Source organism: Prionailurus viverrinus, chromosome A3 (assembly GCF_022837055.1).
Source record: "Prionailurus viverrinus isolate Anna chromosome A3, UM_Priviv_1.0, whole genome shotgun sequence".
Classification (NCBI taxonomy): Eukaryota; Metazoa; Chordata; class Mammalia; order Carnivora; family Felidae; genus Prionailurus; species Prionailurus viverrinus.
Window position 1 is genome coordinate 30,473,564 of NC_062563.1, and position 20,738 is coordinate 30,494,301.

The following is a 20,738-nucleotide window of genomic DNA, read 5'->3' on the forward strand; positions in this document are numbered from 1 at the left end:
GCGCGGCGAGCGGGGCGGAGCGGGCGGAGCGGGATCTCGCGGGAAGCGCGGGGACGCCCGGCGCCGCCTCCCCGCCCTCCGCGCCCACCCCCCTCCCCGCCGCCCCGGACCGACCGCGGGGGGGCGCTGCGGCCTGCTGGACCCGCCAGCGCTCGAGCGTCCGGAGACCCGCGGGCGAACGCGCGGGCAGGGGCGCAGTGCCCGGCCTCTGCGCCCAGTGGGCACCGACCTGCTGTTTATAAAGAATAACAACTGTGTTTTGTGGTTTTTGTTTTGTGACAGCAAAATCTGCGGATCTGAAAAATACAGGAAACTAAAAATCATCTTTCACCCCAACACCTGGAGAAATGCGCAGGTAACATTTTGGTACGTTTCCTTCCAGTCTTTTCTCTAGGTTCATGCAGTTTTCTTTTTAAAAATTTATTGCATAAAACTGGCATCAGATGTATACACTGTATAACTGGCATCTCCTGCTGTTTCACCTGGCATCAAGTGATGAGAATTTTGCCACTTGATGAAGTATTGCCAACATGCTTTTTAATAGTTGTATATTGTTCCAATTATGGGTGAACACTAATCTGTGTAGCCTATTGTTACCCATTTAGATTATTTTTACAAGCAGCATTACAATTTTAAATCTATTTGCTAGTAATCCCCAAATCCATAGATGAACACTGATAACATCTCCGTGTGTCACCTTCTGGACTTTTCCATGCATACAGGCATAAATGTGTTTTCAGCTACAGAAATAATGTCGTTTATATATATAAAAGCATACATACACATGAATCCCTGAAACCTCCTCCTGCACCAAACAAATAAAAATGACATATTCTTAAAACAATGAATGCTTTGCAGTAGTTTAAAAAAAAAAAAATCTCTTAGAGTAGCTTGAGGTGTGTAGTCAAAGAGGAAGGCTGTGACCCAGGGGTATGGGCTAAGGACCTGGGATGATCTGGATGAGGCTACAAACAAGTGGATGTGTACAAAGAAGAGGACCAAGGACAGTGCCCTGGGCTCTCCAAGGTTAAGGATTCAAGAAAGGACTAACAAGAAATTCATGAAAAACAGCTGAAGAGGTTGGAGAAACACCAGGCCTGTATGGTGTTCTGGAGGCCAAGGGAAGAAAGTGTAACTCACTGCTGTGTTACCGTGTATATTTCTTTGAATGCCATTTGAATGTGAATTTTCTAGTCATGTTTTTCTAGTCATGTTTTTTGTCCGTGTTTCTCTTGTATTTGTCTTTTTGTGGACTTACAGGAGCTCTTCATATGCTCTGAACACAAAATCTTTGTTAAGTATATTGCAAATATTTTCTTCCAGTCTGCTACTTATCCTCTAACTTAGTCTAGGGAATCTTAAATATGAGAAGTTTGTAACCTTTAAGTAAGCAGCTGTGTCAATTTTTTCCTTTATTGTTTCTGGGTTTTGTGTCTTACGTAGGCCTTTCCCAGTCCTGAGACATAAAAAATATTCTTCTAATCACAAGGTCTAGAAGAACATGGGAGATTTTTCCCTACAGGGGCCAGATCAGTGCTTGGCCCATAATGGGTATATGGTTCCTGTGCAAAGGTGAGTGTAAGGCTACGTGTCCGAGACTCCTTGCCACACATTTTCAGGAAACCGTGTCTACATTTTGGTGGTTTCATCAATGTACACATATGTCCCTCCTGCCTCTTCACCCATCTTGGCTCATAATCAATGTGTGTTTGGGTGAATGGACAATGGGTGGGCTTTTTTTTTTTTTTTTCTACTTCACTGAATTTTCCCATAAGCAAGTACAACAGGACCTTTAAAAGGAGAATGGAAAGATTGCTGAGGGGCATGAAGAATAATGATTAGGTAGGTAGAATGGGTATTAGGCCTAGTGGGTAGCTTTGGACAGCCTAGGCCAAGACAAGAGAAGGTGGACTGTGGACTTCTCTAAGGTGGGGAATTGGAAAGATGGGGCTTACAGATGGAGGTGGGGGGATCCCAGGGCTCCAGATGGATTGACGTAGGAATTGCTCAGCTGAGAGGGAGTGGAAATGGGCCCTATGCCCTGCTACAGGCAGCAGGTAGACCAGATATCTGGAAATGGCTGTGCTGTCAACACAAGTGTGTGACTTCTTTTTTGTCCTGGAAGTGGCCATACTGGTATTTTTTTGTGGAAACCAAGGATGGGCCTGGAAGGTGAACACAATGTGGGCCTATTGATAGAGGTGGATACAGTTACTAGGACAGAGATTGTCTAGATATTTGAGGACATCTCTAGAGTTTCTAGAGCCAAGAGTCCCAAGAGAAATACATTTCTCCCCTAATCTTCCATAATTCTACTCACACTTTCTTTTTTTTTAATTTTGAGAGAGAGTGAGGAAGAGCATGTGAGAGCAGGGGAGGGGCAGAGAGAGAGGGAGAGAGAGAATCGCAAGCAGGCTACACACTGTCAGCACAGAGCCCAACGTGGGGCTTGAACTCATGAAATGAGAGATCATGACCTGAGCCAAAATCAAGAGTCAGACACTTAACTAACTGAACCACCCAGGTGGCCCCATCCTTTCATTTTTTGAAGTTTATGTATTCATTTTGAGAGAGAGAGAGAGAGCAGGGGAGGAGCAGAGAAACAGGGAGAGAGAGAATCCCAAGTTCAGGGCTCAAACTCACAAACCGTGAGATCATGGCCTGAGCTGAAATCAAGAGTCAGACACTTAACTGACTGAGCCACCCAGTTGCTCCCCCCATCCTTTCATTTTAACAGCTTTATTGAGATATATTTCACGTATCATACAATTCACCCATTTAGCATATACAATTCATAGATACATGCAACTATCACCACAGTCAGTTTTAGAACATTTTCATCACCTTAGAAAGAAACCCCTGCCTGGATACCTCATATGAATGGAATCAATAACACATGTCTTTTATGACTGGCTTCTTTCACTTAGAGTCATATTTTCAAGATTCATCCATGATGAACTATCTGTTAGTGCTTTATTCTTTTCTTACAGCTGAATAATATTCTATTGTATGGATATAAGGCATTTTTATCCATTTATCATTTGATGGACATTTGGATTATTTCTGTTTTGGCAGTTACGAATAATGCTGCTGTAAGCATTTGTTTGCAAGCTTTTGTGTGAACATGTTTTCATTTTTCTCGGGTATATAGCTGGGAGTGGAGTTGCTGGGTCATATGGTAACTCTTATGGTTTTTTTTTTAAATTTTTTTTAACGTTTATTTATTTTTGAGACAGAGAGAGACAGAGAATGAACAGGGGAGGGTCAGAGAGAGAGGGAGACACAGAATCTGAAACGGGCTCCAGGCTCTGAGCTGTCAGCACAGAGCCCGACGCGGGGCTCGAACTCACAGACGGTGAGATCATGACCTGAGCCGAAGTCGGACGTTTAACCGACTGAGCCACCCAGGCGCCCCAGGTAACTCTTATGTTTAATTGTCTGGGGAACTACCGGATTGAGTACCAGATTCAGGTCTTTGAATTAACTTGAAAATTGTACCTGTTCTTTGGAAAATATTTCAAAATACAGAAGATGTTGAGGGTACAAACATTTAATTCCACTATTCAGAGAATATTCTTGTGGAATACTTTTCTATGCATGTTGTTTTTAGTGGGACCATAGTTGGCATAATATTTTGTAGCCCATATTGTGAACATCTTTTCACGTCAATAATTATTTTCATCAGTGAGTTTCAACTTTCTTTTACGCTAGGAACCCTCTCTTGAAAAGACCATCTTCTGAGAGCCCATTATGTAATCACTCAAATATCAACAATTACTTATTGGGCCCCTGCTGGATGCCAAGCATCCCTACCTGCCCCCATGCCCATTCTCTTTAAAAGCTGCAGGTATTACACGGTATAGAGGAGTCACCTCATTAGCTGCTCCCCTGTAAGAACACCCAGCTTGCTCTCTGCATTTCATTGTTACTAACGATGACTCAATGAACAAACATCTGTGTGTACTTTTATCATCTCTTTAAGAGAAATCCATAGAGGTGGGATATGGGGTCAGAGGCCAACCTTGGCCGTGGGCCCATACGAGGTGCCTGGAGATGAGAGAAGAGGCAAATGACTTGGTCCCTGTTCTACAGCTCAGTCAGCTTGAGGAAGTGACATTCGGGAAAGGGAAAAGCAGATTTCAATAAATAAAGCTCATATCTTGCAATAGTTCCTTTTTAGGAATTCATTCTGTGTATGCCTGCCGCATCAATGTAAAAATGAATAACCTGAATGTTCAGCATTAGGGAATTGAGTAAATATATGCCTTTATGGTACTCATATGGATCCACCTCCAAGTAAAAGAAAGCAAGGGGTAAAACAATGTTTCACATACTGTTTGTTATATCTGTAAAAATATGGACATATGCTTGTACATATATAGACCTACACTGCCCACTATGGTAGCCACTAATAGCATGTGATTATTGAGCACTGGAAATGTGGTGAGTACAAGCTGAGATGGGCTGTGAGTGTAAGATGCACATTGGACTTTGAGACTTGGTACCAAAAAAAAGTATCTAAAATATCTAATTAGCAGCACCTAATCTCACAGCTCGTGCGTGGGTTCAAGCCCTGCATTGGGGTTACCTGCTGGAAGCCAGCTTGGGATTTTCTCTCTCTCTCTCTCTCAATCCTGCTCCGCTCATGTGCTCTCTCTCTCTCTCTCTCTCAAAATAAATAAATAAACTTTCAAATAAAATATCTAATTAACAATTATAATATTGATAATATGTTTAAATGATAACATTTTGAATATATTAAATAAAATATTAAAATTTCAACTGTTTCTTTTATATTTTTTAATGTGGCTACTAGAAGATTTTAAATCATGTATATGGCTCATATTTGTGCCTGCCATTATGTTTCTATTGCCTAGGACTGTCATAGACTATCTCCAGAATATGCAACAAGTTTATGATAGTGACTGCATCTGTTCTGAATGTTTGTGTGGGATGGAAGATTGACTTTTCACTGCTGTTTTGTAACATTTGAATTTTCTCCCTTGTTCAAATTTTTGGTACCATGAACCAATTTTTTTTAAGTTTATTTATTTGTTTTTGAGAGGGGGGGGGGAGCTCACGAGGAGGGGAGGGGCAAAGGGAGAGAGAATCCGAAGCAGGTTTGTGCTGTTAGCATGTAGCCCTACACGAGGCTTGAACCCACAAATGGTGAGATCATGCCTGAGCCAAAATCAAGAGCCCGACACTCAACTGACCGAGCCACCCAGGCACCCCAGTAACATGTTCCAATTTTAAAAAACCATTTAACATGTCACAAGCCATGACGGAAAAGGCACTAGAAAAATGAATCCCATAAAGATGCCATGTGGATGGAGTACTATGTGGCAATGAGAAAGAATGAAATATGGCCCTTTGTAGCAACATGGATGGAACTGGAGAGTGTGATGCTAAGTGAAATAAGCCATACAGAGAAAGACAGATACCATATGTTTTTACTCTTATGTGGATCCTGAGAAAGTTAACAGAAACCCATGGGGGAGGGGAAGGAAAAAAAAAAAAAAGAGGTTAGAGTGGGAGAGAGCCAAAGCATAAGAGACTCTTAAAAACTGAGAACGGGGCACCTGGGTGGCTCAGTCGGTTGGACGTCCGACTTTGGCTCAGGTCATGATCTCGCGGTCTGTGAGTTTGAGCCCCGCGTCGGGCTCTGTGCTGACAGCTCAGAGCCTGGAGCCTGTTTTGGATTCTGTGTCTCCCTCTCTCTCTGACCTTCCCCCCGTTCATGCTGTCTCTCTCTGTCTCAAAAATGAATAAATGTTAAAAAAAATTAAAAAAAAACTGAGAACAAACTGAGGGTTGATGGGGGGTGGGAGGGAGGGGAGGGTGGGTGATGGGTATTGAGGAGGGCACCTTTTGGGATGAGCACTGGGTGTTGTATGGAAACCAATTTGACAATAAATTTCATATATTGAAAAAAAATAAAATAAATAAATTTAAAAAATAAATTAAAAAAAAATCCCGTGTGGGAACAGGCTTAGAAGCAGAAGGATTTTGCAAACGTGATAATGTTTCCTTCTTTTCTGCCAAGGTACTGGGGTCACACCAGACCCCCTTAAGCGAGCCCACAGCTTGATGTGTACAGTTTAGAGGCACGGTGTTCCTTTCATGGGAAGTGGAGCTTTCTGAAGCCCAGAATTGTCATTGTAACCAGGACCTGGCTGGATGTGGGGAGTTGTTTCTCATACAAAATGATTGCAAATATCTATTTTAGCTTATTTTTATTGACTATCTTTTTTTTTTTTAATTGGGCACATAATCTGTGATCTAACTGGCAAAAGGAGATGTGGGAAGATACACAGAGCTGATGGGAGGAATGCTCTGGAATGACCCCTCTGTGGTCTTGGGCTCTCCTCACTGGCCCAAAGGTGACCTCTGACTGTGAGATTTCAAAGGATTCAAGAGTGTCACACTCCCCCCCCCCTTTTGTTGACCACACACAGATACACCTTCTCCACACCCTGTAGAAGCGTGTAAGCACATTCGTGTGTGTGTGTGTGTGTGTGTGTGTGTGTGTGTTGGGGGGGGGGGATAACACCAGCTGGGTTGATTTTGAAAACACAACCCTTCAGTTTTATTTCTGGTCTTTGAAGTGGGAGGCCTCACAGACTGTCTCCTCCCCCAGTCCCCCATCCTGGGGACAGCCACAGGCTGGACTGTGAGTAGTGGCTAGAGATGGGGAGCTGGACCCTTGATCCAGGGTGGATGAACCTGAAACCTCAGCCCTGTCCAGCACTAAGTATAGCACCTGACACATCACAGAAGCTGGGCAAACTGTTGGGAAAAGGAAAAGTCATGAACCCCACCCTCCTCCTCACCACTCTCAGGTAGGACTGGGGGTCTTTGCATCCCCTTCTTCCGCAAGTCCCCTAGCCACCCAACCTCCTACCGCCAGGCCCTCCCTTCTGCCACTCCCACCCACTGCACCTTGGCAGGAGGGATGGGACTACGCAAGAGGCGCAAAGCCCTCAGCTCCTGCTTTCCCAGCTGTGCTCCACCCCGCCAGAGGCCAACTCCTTGCTGGGCAGATGGGATGGAAAAGCAGCTTACCACCCATTCACTTTTGGGTGCAGCCTTCCGGTCTCATTCCAGGAAAGCAGGATTGATGAAAAGCGATTAGTCCGAAGGTGCTCAGTTTAAACTAGTGATAAATTCAGTTTCCCTCGCCATCAAAGACACAAATTAAACAATGTGATGCCATTGACATCACCTTAGCCAAACCGTCGGTGGGTGTGAGAAACTTCCATTAATTGGATTCTGAGGTCGTAGACACCTTCTTTGGCCCCAACCGCTAAAACCTATGGCTAGGTCAGGCATTAGAGCCTCCTCTGGGGTTGCTGGAGAAAATTAGACCCCTCGGGGTCACATGTATCGTAGCCCCCCACCTCCGGTGTACCTCGTGTGCGAGGGGCGGGGGAAGGGGGGAGGCTCCGTTCGATGATTTTGCTTTAGGGACGCTCCGCGCTGTTAGTCGCGAGCGCAGGGAGGCTGCAGGAGCGCCTGGGGTGAATTTCTGCTCCACCACTTGCCCGGTGTGACCTTGAACGAGTTAATGAACTTCTCCACGCTTCAACGTCCGGGTCGATAGAGTGGCAAACCCAGACCGCACCTCGTAGCCTTGTCTGGCAAACTCCTGGAGTGGAGCCTTCTCACGGTGCCTACTGGTGAGTGTAGGTGATGTTAAATCTCGGGGTGGGGGGGGGGTCCCTCTGAGGCCACCCTAGCGGGTGTTGGTTCCTCTGAGACCCTCTCGGCCGGGGGTGTGTAACTCCAAACCACATCCCGAGAAGCAAAATTTGGGAAGCCAAGATCCTCGAGTCCTGGCTGGAGGGGCGAGGGGTGGCGCGTGGGGGCTCAGGAGAAACCCAGTCCCTCAGCCCCAACCAAAGTCTGGAACTCGGCGGGGCCGGGCTGGCCAGCCTCCGCGCCTTTCACCCCGCGGGCCCCGCCCTCAGCCCCGCCCTCCTCTAACCAGAGCCCCCATTGGTGGCGTCCGGCGGCGCGGCTGCTGTTATTTTTCGAATATATAAGGAGGTGGAGGTGGCAGCTGCTGCTTAGAGGTTTCCCGGACTGGTGGCTGGTCCCTGCATCCCTCCACCCCGCCCCACCCTCCCCGCTTCCCTCTCCTCCCTCGCTCCGACCCCGTGGCTCTTCCTCCCTCCCTCTCCCCCCTCCACCCCGCGCCCGCTCCCCACCTCGCCCCGGCCAGCTGTGCCCGGCGTCGCCCTGCGCCCGGCCCTCCGGCCAGCCTTCCGCGGGCCACGCCGCGATGGAGCTGCCCCAGCCCGAGCCCGCGCCGGGCGTGGCTCTCAGTCCGGCCGGCGTGCGCGGTGGCGCCGAGCGTCCCAGCCACCTCCGGGGCCTCCGGCTGGGAGCTCATGGCCTCGTGGGGTCCCCGGAGCGCGCGGCCGCTTCCTCGCCGGTCACCACCCTCACCCAGACCATGCACAACCTCGCCGGGCTGGGCAGGTAGGGCGCCCCACCGACGCGGGGTGTGGGGTGAGAGACCCGCACTAGGGTGTTGGTCCCCGGCGTGGGAGTCGAATCGAGAGGCTGAGTGGGGAGGTGTCCTGGGTAAGAGCCTGCTTCAGGGACCCGGGACTAGGGCAATGAGACCAGGTCTGTGCTGCTCACACCCTCCAGGTGACTTGCTCTTGGCAGCACAAGCCTCTGGAGACCACTGTCCCACTTCCCGGCTCCCCCCCCTCCCCCGCTGCCCCCCTAATCTCTGCCCTAATCACCACTATTTTGCCCCAGGCAGGGGATTCTGAGCTTGGAGTGGGAACTTGAGGGTGGCAGAACAGACTGGTTCTCCTATGTCCATGCCCCTGCTCCCTCCACCCCTAGTCCTTTCCCAGGGTTAAGGGGTTAAACACTGGTCCTGCTTCCTGAACAGGCCTGCAGTGTCCAGACTGGGTTGCCCTCAGCAGCAATAGAGACTAAAGTATTGGTCCTAGTTCCAGAAAGGCTTGTGGATGGGTAGGGGTCTGAAGAGTTCCGATGAAGGCCCCCCAGGGCTCCTTTCCTGCCCTGCCATCCCCCAGAGTGGCCTCCAGCCCAGCTTCTTGCTCTTGCTCTGGGCTCACCTCTTTCTTAATCAACAAAGAAAAGACACTTAGGGCTTCTGCAGAAGGCCCAGAGAAGAGGGTAAGCCCTCAGTGCCATCGCCTCTCTGGGGCAGTGGTGGGCCCTTCAGAGGTGTGGCCAGTGGGAACATGGGCCAGCCAGCTCTTGAGCCCCATGTTTACATTTCTCCTTCCCTGGGTCCCTGTTGCCTTCCCAGTGAGACCCCAAAGAGTCAGGTAGGCGGCCTGCTCACACGCCTATCCCTGTCCCGGAGACGAGCATCTGAATCTTCCCTGTCGTCTGAGTCCTCTGAATCTTCTGATGCAGGTGAATCTCAAGGGCCCCGGGGGACTTGGGGGGCTGCCTGAGCCCTGCCAATCACACTAACATTTTCCCCACAACCAGGAGCCTCCACCTGCCCACTTCTGGTGGGGCTTACCACACCCAGCCCAGACTGGCTGAGCGGGCTGTAGGGCGGGGCCCACTTGGGGAGAGGAGATCTTACCTATTTAAAACCAGGCGCCAAAGTCCCTGAACCACAGCCCCACCTGGGAGGCATTAGGGCTGACACTTGGTCATTTTATAACATTCGCTTGCCTTCAGCTATAACCTTTTCTTTAAAAAGCTGTTATCTCTTCTAGAACAAATTACTTTAAACCAGTTTAAGAAAAATGCTTAGCAAAATTTTGGTTTAAAAACCCATACAGAGGAGGGGCACCTAATGGCTCAGCTGGTTAAGCTTCAGACTCTTGATTTCAGCTCACGTCATGATCTCAAAGTTCTCCATGCTGACAGCACACAGCCTGCTTGGGATTCTGTCTCTCTCCCTCTCTCTGCCCTGTTTCATTTTTTTTTTTTTTTAATGTGTCAAGATCTAAAATAGAAACAGGTTTTTTCTTTCTTGAATAGGGTTGGGACATGGTGGGGGAAAGTGCAGAAGATGGGCACTACTTTCAAACCAAGGTGCTCTGTCCCCTCAGGTCTTTGCATGGATTCTCCAAGCCCCATGGACCCCCAGATGGCAGAGCAGACGTAAGTACAGAAAAGGGATCTCCCCTGGGGCACCTGAGTGGCTCAGTGGGTTGAGCATCCGACTCTTGATTTTGGCTCAGGTCATGATCCCAGGGTCGTGGGATTGAGCCCTTTGTCAGGCTCCATGCTGAGCTTGGAGCCTGCTGAAGATATTCTCTCTCTCTCTCTCTCTCTCTCTCTCTCTCAAAAAAAAAAAAAAAAAAAAAAGTGAAAAGATCCCCACTACCAAGGAGTTGGTACCTGCCTTTGGGAATCCCAGTTTCAGCATAAACCCACTGGGGAAGCCTGGGAGAATGCCCAGACCCCTCCTATCCCCATATACCTGGTACTAATTGACCTTCCCAAGTCCTGAGACTTTGCTTCCTGTCTCAGAAAAGGGTCTGCTCCTATAGGAGCAGCCAACTGTGGTCTCAGGACCAGGTAGTGGGGATAGTGGCTTCTGGAGCAGTGGATACTTCAGCCAGCCCTTGGCTTGTGGGAATACAGGCCTGGTGTGTGTCCTGTTTTTCTTTTGCCTATACAGATGTTTATTTGTTTTTTTTTTCTGTGAAATATAACAATTTTAAAATATGGTCCAATTGATTCAAAACTTTGAATTTGCTATAGACCAAACAAAACAGTTGGGGCAGGTTGGTCCAGCCCTTGGCCATCCTATCGGCAACCTCTGGACCAGGCACTTTATGAGAGAGAGCATGGAGAGAGAGTTCTGCTGAGGACAGATCCCTTCCCCTTGGTTGTGGGGCATGAGTAGTATCTTCCAGACCACAGCTGTTCCCATCCAGCTGTTAGAGCCCCAGCAGGGAGAGCAGCTGCCAGGCCTTAGTGGGGACAGCTGGGCATCCCCAGGCTGGGCTGAGGGACTATGGCTTTGGGGTCAGAGCAGTGCCTATCTTTCCTCCCACTGCCTTTGATCAGACTGGGCTGGGCTACAGGGTTTGTTCACAAACAGGAAGCAGGGAGAGAAATGGGTGGGGGTGGGGGGACTGCAGGTCGGTTTTTGGTGGCAACACAGAGCTGTCCCTGCTTTACTCCCGAGGCCCAGGTGCAGATTGTAAATGAAGCCAATGCAATGTGGTCATTCCTGATGCCAGGTTGTCTGGGCACAACCACTCCCCACCCCTAGGAGTCATCCCCCTGACGCTAGCCCTCAGTGGGCCCCCCCACCTCTGCACCTGCTGTGTCGGTTACAGTTTCTCAAAAAGAAGCATGTGTGTGTGTGTGTGTGTGCCTGCGTTCGCATAGACGCACAAAAGCCTTGCGTGGCAGGTGGTCTCTGGTAACATAGCTAGGGGGTGGGGCCTATCTACAGAAGCTTGTGCCCCAGCCTCAAAAGGAACATCTGTTGGAATTCTTTGCCTGCTGGCCTCTTCTAAGGCAGGAGAGGGGGTGGGACAGAGGCTGGGTCCTGGAAAATTCCATAGGAGGGAGGAGAGGATGTGACCCTGAACATTTGTCACCAGGGGGTCTGGCATGGCACACTGTGGCTGATCCAGGGGCACACTAAACTAGGCCCCTGTCCTGGGGGGAGCCAGGAGCGCCCCACACAAGGGGAGGGAAGGCATCCAGGCCCTGGAGATACCCACATTGTTGGCCACAGTCTGTCATCATGGGATGGATGGATGCCTTTCCTGGCCACCATATGGCCCCGCTGAGGTGATTTGCATACAGGTGGAAGGCCTGTGGGCAGGCTGGCGAGACCGTTGCCTTGGTAGCGCCTCAGCAACCCTGTGACCTGCCCCAGCTGTCTCTATTGCTGCCATTCTCTGGGCCCTCTTCCATTCAGGGCAGCCTTCAAAATCCCAGGCTGCTTCTCCTCTCCCCCCTCCCCAGTACCTGGACCCCCTCCCTGCCTTCTTCCCTCCACTGTCTACTGGTCTGAGTCTTGGCCTCTGGGCCTTGTGGACTGGGGGCCTGATGCTGGGGGTGGTCAATGTGCTATAGGAGGAGGTAGGCTGCACAGGACGTTTCTCTCTCTTAGGTTTGAACAGGCCATCCAAGCAGCCAGCCGGGTCATCCGAAAGTAAGTGCTACAGCCTTCCTCAGGCTGGCTCTGGTAGTCTTGGTAGTCTACCTACCACAGGCTCTGTCCATGCTACCCTCCCCTCCACCTCACCCCCCACCACGTTGGGTGGAGTAGGCATGGGGAGGGTGCTGTCCCATTCCCTCCCACAGGGATGCATAGGGCTCTGCGGTGGAGGGGCATCCTGCCTGCTCTCCTGCACAGCCCTCTACTCTCCAGCCCTGACATATCCCTGTTTCCTTCTGCAGCGAGCAGTTTGCCATTCGACGCTTCCAGTCCTTACCGGTGAGTGCCCTCTGAGGCCTGACGCTGGAGGCCCAGGCATTGCCCAGGCTTGAGGAGGGGCAGGAGGGATCCAGGGTCGCCTCCCAGAGGGTGGACTTGAAGTGGTCTGGCGTCCCTGGTCTGGCTGTGGGAGATGGGGTTTTGGAGGTGGATGGGCAAGTTGGGGGATTCGAAGGAGGGATGGGAGAAGCTAGGGCCAGGGCTGATGCCAGAGGAATGCAGCCTTCAGTACCTGCTGCCCTACCTGGCTCTCTAGGTGAGGCTTCTGGGCCACAGCCCTGTGCTACGGAACATCACCAACTCCCAAGCACCTGGCAGCTGGAGGAAGAGCGAGGCGTGTGGCCGAGCTGCCCGCAGCTCTGGGGAGGACAAAGAGAATGTGCGCGTCCAGAAGGCTGGAGTGGGAGCACTTCAGGGAGAGAAGGGGGTGTGCTGGGGTGGTTCTCTGGCATTTGATGACACCCCCCCCCCCATGTTGCCCACAGAATGGATTTGTTTTCAAGATGCCATGGAAACCCCCACATCCCAGCCATGCCCATGCTTTGGAAGAGTGGGCTGACCGAAGAGAAGCCTTTGCCCAGAGACCAAGCTCAGCCCCCGACCTGATGGTACGTCAGGAGAGCCAGACCATGCAGGGTGGGCTTGCATGTAGGGTTGGCACCCCTGAAGGCAGCCTGGGGGAAGGTGGAGGGTGATCCTGAACACTGAGGCAGTGGGAACCTTTTCTCAGAAGGATGGGGTTGGGGGCTGCCTGGGGTCCCCACCCTGAGCAGCTTGTGTCTGTCCCCTGCACAGTGTCTCACCCCTGAGCGGAAGATGGAAATAGAGGAGTGGAGTCCCCCAGCCCGATCCCGCTTCCCCCTGACTGCCACCCAGGGGTCCTCTGAGGAAGATGATGGATTTGTGGACATCCTGGAGAGTGACTTAAAGGTAACCAGTCTTTCCCCAGGATCTCCCCAAAGAGGAAAGCACTGACCTCCTGCAGGGAGACTACGCCATCATTCCAATGACAGAAGAGGAATTGGAGCTAATGGAGTCACAGCCTGACCTCTGGCCTACCAGAGACTAGCAGGCGACTGGCACTGGTGATGCAGTGAGGGAGGGCCCTGCAGGGCAGAGGGAAGCCTGGCACTCTACCATGGCCACGCTTCTCACGATTCTGTGCAAACAACTGGGGCCCTGCAATTTCCTGGTTCTAAGGGACGACCCTGTGTGGACATGGCCGAGGAGGGCCATGCTGAAGGACTTAGGGCCTATGAGGTTTGGCCTTTGCTTGCATGTTAACCATATCCTTGCTGATTTGGCCTCAGGATGACAATGTGGTCCCCCCAGGCATGGAGAGCCTCATTAGTGCCCCACTGGTCAAGACCTCAGAAAAGGAGGAAGAGCAGGTGGGTTTCTGGGGGGGCCCGCTCAGAACTTGGAGGGGTGGAGCCCTACCCTCCAGGTGGGGTTAGTAGGGGGCAGGGGCTGGGCACTCTGACCCCCTACCTGCCACCCCTCCCAGGGCCTCATCATATACAGCAAGTGCCAGCGGCTCTTCCGTTCTCCGTCCATGCCCTGCAGCGTGATCCGACCCATCCTCAAGAGGCTGGAGCGGCCCCACGACAGGGACCTGCCCATACAGAACAAGCGGAGGAAGAGCGTCACCCCTCCAGAGGAGCAACGGGAGGCCGAGGAACCTGTGGGTACCCCCTAGGGTGGAGCTGGGCGGCCACTGTCCGAGTCCACCCCGCAAGCCCTTCTTGGCTGGGTTTGTGGCAGAGGGAGGGGGCAGGGAAAGAGGAACCAGCTGAATGGGGGCACTGAGGGGCAGCCTGCCCACCCCTGATCCTGGCCACCATCCACCCCACAGAAAGCCCGTGTCCTCCGCTCAAAGTCCTTGTGTCATGATGAGATTGAGACTATCCTGGACAGTGACCACCGAGAACTGATTGGGGATTACTCCAAGGTACCAGCACTGGGGACCCTCCGCAGACTTGACCCCTTACTGTATGGCCCCCCCAAGCTCAGCAGGTGTTTTGGCACCTTCCTCTCCCCTCCCAGCACACTTCCCCTGACTCCCTGCTTTGTTATTTGCAGCTTATCCTTTATTCTTACCTAGACTCCTCTCTGGCTCTCTTTGGTCTCCTGACTCTACCTCAAATCTGTCTGGGGTATCAGTTGTGTTCCAACCTTGGAAAACATTGCCAAACTAACATCTAGCTTGGAGCTTCCTCTGGCCTCATCCAGGCGCTTTGCAGAGTGTGGGGGCAGCAGGCAGGGAGTTCATCTCTTCTGCTCTCTTCTTCACTTTCCCCTTGGAAAGGGGTTGCTCCCTGGATGTCAGAACCCAAGAGGCACCTCTTGGTTGCTATCAGAACCAGAGCTAAATTTGAAGGTCAGAGCAGGTGTGGCCTTCTGTGCTTGGAAAAGAAACTCCATACTTACCTGACTCCTGGTCTTGCCAGTTTCACCTTTTTTTCTCCTCGCTCTCTCTTTCTCCCATCTCCCTTTCTCAAACTCTCTCTCCTCTTCCCTTCAGGCCTTCCTTCTGCAGACTGTGGATGGGAAGCACCAAGATCTCAAGTACATCTCACCAGAAACGGTATGTGGGGATGAGCCATTCTCCAGGCACACTTGGGACGTTTGCCTGTTAACCTTTTCTGGCTGGAAAAGGCCAGGGCAGCGGTAGGGTTGGGGTCAGCTCCCACCTGTCAGCCTGACCTGCTGGGACCCACCTCTGTGACCCACAGATGGCAGCCCTGTTGGCAGGCAAGTTCAGCAACATTGTGGAGAGGTTTGTGATTGTGGACTGCAGGTACCCCTACGAGTATGAAGGCGGGCACATTAAGGTGAGGCAGGCTGATGACGACAGGCCCTGAAGACCCACCAGGTCTGTCCTTCCTCTGCGGGGAGAGTGACTCAGTGGGGGGGTGGCTGCACCCTATCTTAGGGAAGGATTCTGCCCAGTAAGAGGTGGGGTCACCTGTCTGAAAGTTGGGAACCGCACAGGGAGGGACCTGCCACCCAGGCCCAGGGCTACTGCCTGACCTCCAGCTCCTCTGGCAGACTGCCGTGAACTTGCCCCTGGAACGGGATGCTGAGACCTTCCTGCTACAGAGCCCCATCACACCCTGTAATCTGGACAAGAGAATCATCCTCATTTTCCACTGTGAATTCTCATCTGAACGTGGTCCCCGCATGTGAGTCAGCCAGCGAGTGTCTGCTCCTGACCTCTGCCCAGGCTTTGGGATGCTGGAGCCATCTGATGCACAGGAGGCCCGAGCCCAGCCCCAGCCCCTCCTAGACCTGGGCCTCTGGTCTCCTGGCAGTGTGTAGCAGACCTCAGCCTCCCTTCCTGTGCATGGCACCCTCCTCCTACTTCCCTCTCCCCATCCTTCCCATCTGGCCTCATGTCCACCCACCATCCATTGCCACCCTCCCCCTCCCCCTCCCCCCCCCACCAAGATCTGGTTCTAAGTCTCCAAAAGTGTCCTTAACCTTCAAGGGCCCTGTCCCAAGCCTCGGTGATGTTGACCCTTCCAGGGTTTGATGGATCTTTCTTCTCCCCACCTCTCATCCTCACCAAGTCTTGTCCAGACCTCCTGAACAGATCTCTACAATTTTGTCTACTTCTCTCCTTCCTGTTTCCCCTTTCTTGGTCCAGGTCAGATATCTCTAACAAAGATTGTGAACTATCTTCCAGAAACAACTCCCTTGATTTACCTCCTTTCTTCCATCTCCCCAACCTTTTCTGGACCCAGTAGCCAGATGATCTAAGAGTGTTCTTATGGCTGACATTCCTTTACTCAAGCCTTCTGTGGCTCCCCATGGCCCACAAAGGGGTGGGTGCAAAGAATAGGTCCCCTGAGGTATATCCCGCTGCACACCCAGCTCTGACCCCTACACCCCTGCTGGTCTCAGGTGCCGTTTCATCAGGGAGCGTGACAGAGCCGCCAACGACTATCCCAGCCTCTACTATCCTGAGATGTATATCCTCAAGGGCGGCTATAAGGAGTTCTTCCCACAGCACCCGGTACCATGGGGTGTGGGAGGGTTGGATTGTAGAGAATGGGTTCTGCCCAAGGAGAAGGGAGGTCTCCTCCCAGAGTTAACCATTCCCCGTATTGATGGACTCTCCCATCCTGCCCTAGACCTTCTGTGAGCCCCAGGACTACCGGCCCATGAACCATGAGGCCTTTAAGGACGAGCTGAAGACCTTCCGTCTCAAGACACGCAGCTGGGCTGGGGAGAGGAGCCGGCGGGAGCTCTGTAGCCGCCTGCAGGACCAGTGAAGGCCAGCACCAGTCCTGCCTACCTTCTCTTCCTCGTGGCCTGGGTGCCAGCCACCTAGGGCCCTGCAGGGCTGAGGGTCTGCTGGAGGCCCCAGGTGCCATCCAGGGGAAGGGCAGTGAGGGTGTCCTGTCTGTCTGCCCCCAGCCCTGGTCCCCATGTCTCCATTCAATCATACTTCAGACCCTTGTCCCACCCCCACCCCAGCCCAGCCCCTGGAGGAGCCCAGCCTGTTGATTTGGTGAAATTGGATTATGTCGAGCTCTAAGGAAGTATTTTGTGTCCAGCAGGGACCTTTTTTTGCTTTTTTTCCTTCCTTGTTTGAGTTAACCCTTTGTCTTCCCATGTCCAGAAAAGACCCGCCTTTTCTCTAGGGGCTTTGTTTGTATGTGGCCAGAGGAAAGCCACAGCCCCCCAGGATGGGCCAAGGCAGAATTCCTCCCTGTGAGGGGAGCTGGCACTGCGGCCGGGCCCTCTCTAGCACTCCTGGGTGTGTCTGCCATGTTTTCTTTCTCTTTCTCTTTCCTGTCCCTCCACATGAACACCTGCAGCACAAACATAACCTCTTACTCTTTCCTGTTTCAGTGTTACCTGCACGCTTGATTCATTTGTCTGATTTGTTGCCCATCTCAGGATATTCACAGGCTGAGGATTAGGCTCCCCTCTCCAGCTGGGGTTAGAGACTCTGAACATTAATTAGCCACTTGACCCTAGCTCCTCAGGGGCCCTTGGGCCAGGGCTAAGGCCTGCATCCTGAGCCCCTGGAAGCCCAGACCTCACTGCTGTGAACCCCGGGGCCCGACTGGTCAGAATTTGCTGCTGTCTTGTTGTGGATGGACAGATGGACGAATGGACGGATGATGGATGGATGGATGGATGGATGGATAGCCATGGATGCCCAATGCCTTGCACACACAAACTGCTGAGTTGAAGCATTTCAGTGAGCATGACAGCCTGCGGCAAGAATATATATGTGTCTGTCTGTGTGGACAAACTCTTTACACTTTAAGGTTTGGAAATATTCAAGATGAAATGTCATAGAAGCAGCGAAGCCAAGGACAGAGCCATGTCCGGATTCCGAATCTCAGGATGTGTGGGGGGCTGTGCTTGAAGGCCCAGATGAGTCATCTGTTTGGGCCTTGGTTCAATAAAGCACTGAGCAAGCTGAGTAACCAGCATTGTGTCCTATGGGCCCTTGACAAGACCATGGCAGACGCTGATGGCGGGGGTAGGATAGCCACAGGTCAGTGGATGGGGGCCGGAAGACTCCTGCAGAGGTGGCCTCATGTTCTCTTCCCAAGGCAGCCTTGCCTCTCCTTCGTGTATCTATTCAAACACCTCTAAGCTCACCCTTTCTAAACTGCACCAAGTAACCAAAGTGACCCTGTCACTGCTCAAGAATTGTCAGTGGCTCCCCACTGCCCTCAGGATAAACTTATCCCTGCATCGCCCTTTAGGACCTGCCCCCCCCCCCCCCCAGGCCCATTCCTCACCTCATTTGACTCAAATCCCCATGTCTTGCTCTTCACATTTCCTTCCTTTGCACCTGCTGCATCATCAGGAATGTTCTCTCCCTGTTATTCCTCCTTTGAGACTCAATTTCAGATGTCACCTCCTCCCAGAAGCCTTCCTGCCCTGTCAGAAAACTGACTTTCCTCTCAGCGGCCCCAGCACCCCGCAGAGGTTCCACCACGTAGGGAGATGCCAAGTTCAAGATCAAGAGAGTGGAAAAGGGCCAATCTGGGAGAAGGGGTCCCAGGCCCAAACCTGGTGTCTCAGGAAATTCCCTCAGAACACCACTGCAGGTGACCCTTGCCCCCAAATGCGAGTCTGTGATTGCGGGGCCTCCTTTGCACACATGTACAGATAAGGTACTACCTGATACAGAGTGTGTCAAACATGTGGGGCATCATTACCACTTTCTGTCAAAGTTCATCTACCTTCTGAAGTAGGTGGTGCTAACGATTATTCACTCCATTTTGTAGATGGGAAAATGGAGGCTATTTCCTACCAGAGCAATAAAGGACTCCAGATTCCCAGGCTGAGTCTAAACAATGCTTGCCTTGTCTCTGGCTTTTCCTCCAAGATTCTTACGCCCAAAGGCTTGGTCTTCCCTCTTGGTCCAGGCCCCGTGCAAGGGCACAATGCATGGGGGGTGTTGGGGTGTGACTTTGATGGTCTGGGAGCCTGGGCCTTTGCTCAGGGAGGGAGGGGCTCTGAAAGCTCCAAAAGCCCTATCCGCTGATCAGGCAGCTGACACCAAGGGTAGCATTTATTCGGGTAAGGGGACTTGCCCCAGAAAAAAAGTATCTGTGTAGACCCCTGAGGAACAGGGAGAAATGGGGAGTGGGGGGGAAGGCCCTGGGCACTGTCCTACTAAGATTTGCTTGCTCCACTCTGCTTAGGTGGTCCCAGGAAGCCCCACTCCCTCCTTCCTGGTTTATAGAGGAGGAAGGCTGCTGGATGCTCAGAGAGGGCATGTGGTTGCCTCCAAGTCACACAGCAGATACAAGCAGAGCAGGCATTCCAGCTGCCTAGGACTCTCCCACTTCTCACCTCCTGCCTTGGTCCCAGAAAAGCCAAGTGGGTGGGGCTAGGTTGCCTGGTTTCTACTCTGAGTGTCCTTTTTCCACCCCATGGGTCAGGGTCAGGCCACGTGGGAGGAGAGAGCCATGGGTGTTGAGTGTAAACACATAGGCTGTGTGCCAGGTGCTGACATCTGAGACTACATCTGTCCTCCTCATATCCCACCATCGGAGCCATAGTTGTGGTCATGGGGCATTCACACTGTTCCAGACAGTTACACATTGTCTCCTAAGCTTACCAGGTAGGTATATAGCTCATTTTGCAGGGGAAGAGGAGGAGGAGTCAGGGAGAGGGCCTTGGTCAAGCCAGGAAACAAAACATTCCCCAGAGAAGGTGCTGGTGCTCACATATACCTTGATGGGGGTGGGTCTGAGTCTAGGAGAGGGAATGCCAGAGGTTTGCCTCTCCAACTCGGGCCAGGACCCCATCTACCCCTGGAGTTCAGGGGATGGGGCAGAGGTGCCCCAATCTCTCCTCCCCCTAGCAAGAGAAGCGATAACTTCTTTCCTGGATGCTCATGAAGGGACGCAGATCAGGTAAGGAAGCAGTTTAAAATCCTGGGCTGCTGGCCAGTTTTGAAGGTTGTTTTGCCCGGGCCAGGGTAGTTAAAGAGCATCATAGGGCCAGGCACAGGTGGGAAGCTGGCCTGTGCCAAGCTGACCAAGTCAGTGGGCACTAGTGGGGTGTGGACACCAGCTGAATCACTCACTGGGTCACTTGCAAAAACAATTTTAAAAAATGTTTTCTTTTTAAATTGAAGAATAATCAACATCTCATCAAGGGCACACATCTTAAGCAGAGAACACAGACCCGAGGAACCATTACACAGCTCAAGATAAAGGACTTCTCTAGAATTCCATGAGGCTCTCTCTTGCTTCCTCCCAGTGCCTGCATCCCAGGGGTCCCCACTATTCTGACCTCTGTCAGGTAGATTCGTTTCTCCTGTCTTGAGCTTCATATACATGAAATCATACAGTTCATACCCTTACGTCTGGCTTCCTTCACTCAGCATGACTTTGAGATTCATTTATGTTTCCTTTAGCAGCAGTTTGTTCCTGTTCATTGCTGAATAGTTTCCCACTGTGTGACTATACTCCTAAATTGAATTATTCATTCTAAATTTTTTTCTTCTGGTTTTTACATTAAAAAATTAAGATACAGGGGTGCCTGGGTGGCTTAGTTAAGCATCTGACTCTTGATCTCAGCTTAGGTCTTGATCTCAGGGTCGTGAGTTCAAGCCCCACATTGGGCTCTGTGCTGGGCATGAAGCCTACTTAAAGAATATATAAGGGGCGCCTGGGTGGCGCAGTCGGTTAAGCGTCCGACTTCAGCCAGGTCACGATCTCGCGGTCCGGGAGTTCGAGCCCCGCGTCGGGCTCTGGGCTGATGATGGCTCAGAGCCTGGAGCCTGTTTCCGATTCTGTGTCTCCCTCTCTCTCTGCCCCTCCCCCGTTCATGC

The 20,738-nt window shown here is 51.7% G+C and overlaps 1 protein-coding gene across 3 annotated transcripts; it reads left to right on the plus strand.

Annotated features, from left to right (window-relative positions):
- The first annotated feature begins 7,983 nt into the window (after window positions 1-7,983).
- CDC25B (cell division cycle 25B) lies at window positions 7,984-18,750 on the plus strand. Of its 3 annotated transcripts, none has more exons than XM_047852519.1 (16): window positions 7,984-8,484; window positions 9,299-9,408; window positions 10,062-10,113; window positions 12,092-12,133; window positions 12,382-12,418; window positions 12,675-12,797; window positions 12,904-13,026; window positions 13,214-13,348; window positions 13,729-13,809; window positions 13,926-14,102; window positions 14,274-14,369; window positions 14,943-15,005; window positions 15,154-15,252; window positions 15,470-15,603; window positions 16,325-16,436; window positions 16,555-18,750. In XM_047852519.1, exons 1-16 carry the CDS (start codon window positions 8,285-8,287, stop codon window positions 16,693-16,695), a joined length of 1,725 nt encoding a protein of 574 aa, XP_047708475.1. In that variant the 5' UTR covers window positions 7,984-8,284; the 3' UTR covers window positions 16,696-18,750. The 3 variants fall into 3 exon arrangements, with proteins under 3 accessions (XP_047708475.1, XP_047708476.1, XP_047708477.1); XM_047852521.1 differs by having other exon boundaries at window positions 8,460-8,484; window positions 9,299-9,317; XM_047852520.1 differs by lacking the exon at window positions 12,675-12,797.
- The last annotated feature ends 1,988 nt before the right edge of the window (window positions 18,751-20,738 follow it).

Coding starts and splice junctions, on each gene's coding strand:
- CDC25B (XM_047852519.1), top strand. CDS start 8,285: ATGGAGCTGCCCCAGCCCGAGCCCGCGCCGGGCGTGGCTCTCAGTCCG. Junction 9,409..10,061: donor CTCTGAATCTTCTGATGCAG/GTGAATCTCAAG, acceptor CTGTCCCCTCAG/GTCTTTGCATGGATTCTCCA. Junction 12,419..12,674: donor GACGCTTCCAGTCCTTACCG/GTGAGTGCCCTC, acceptor CTGGCTCTCTAG/GTGAGGCTTCTGGGCCACAG.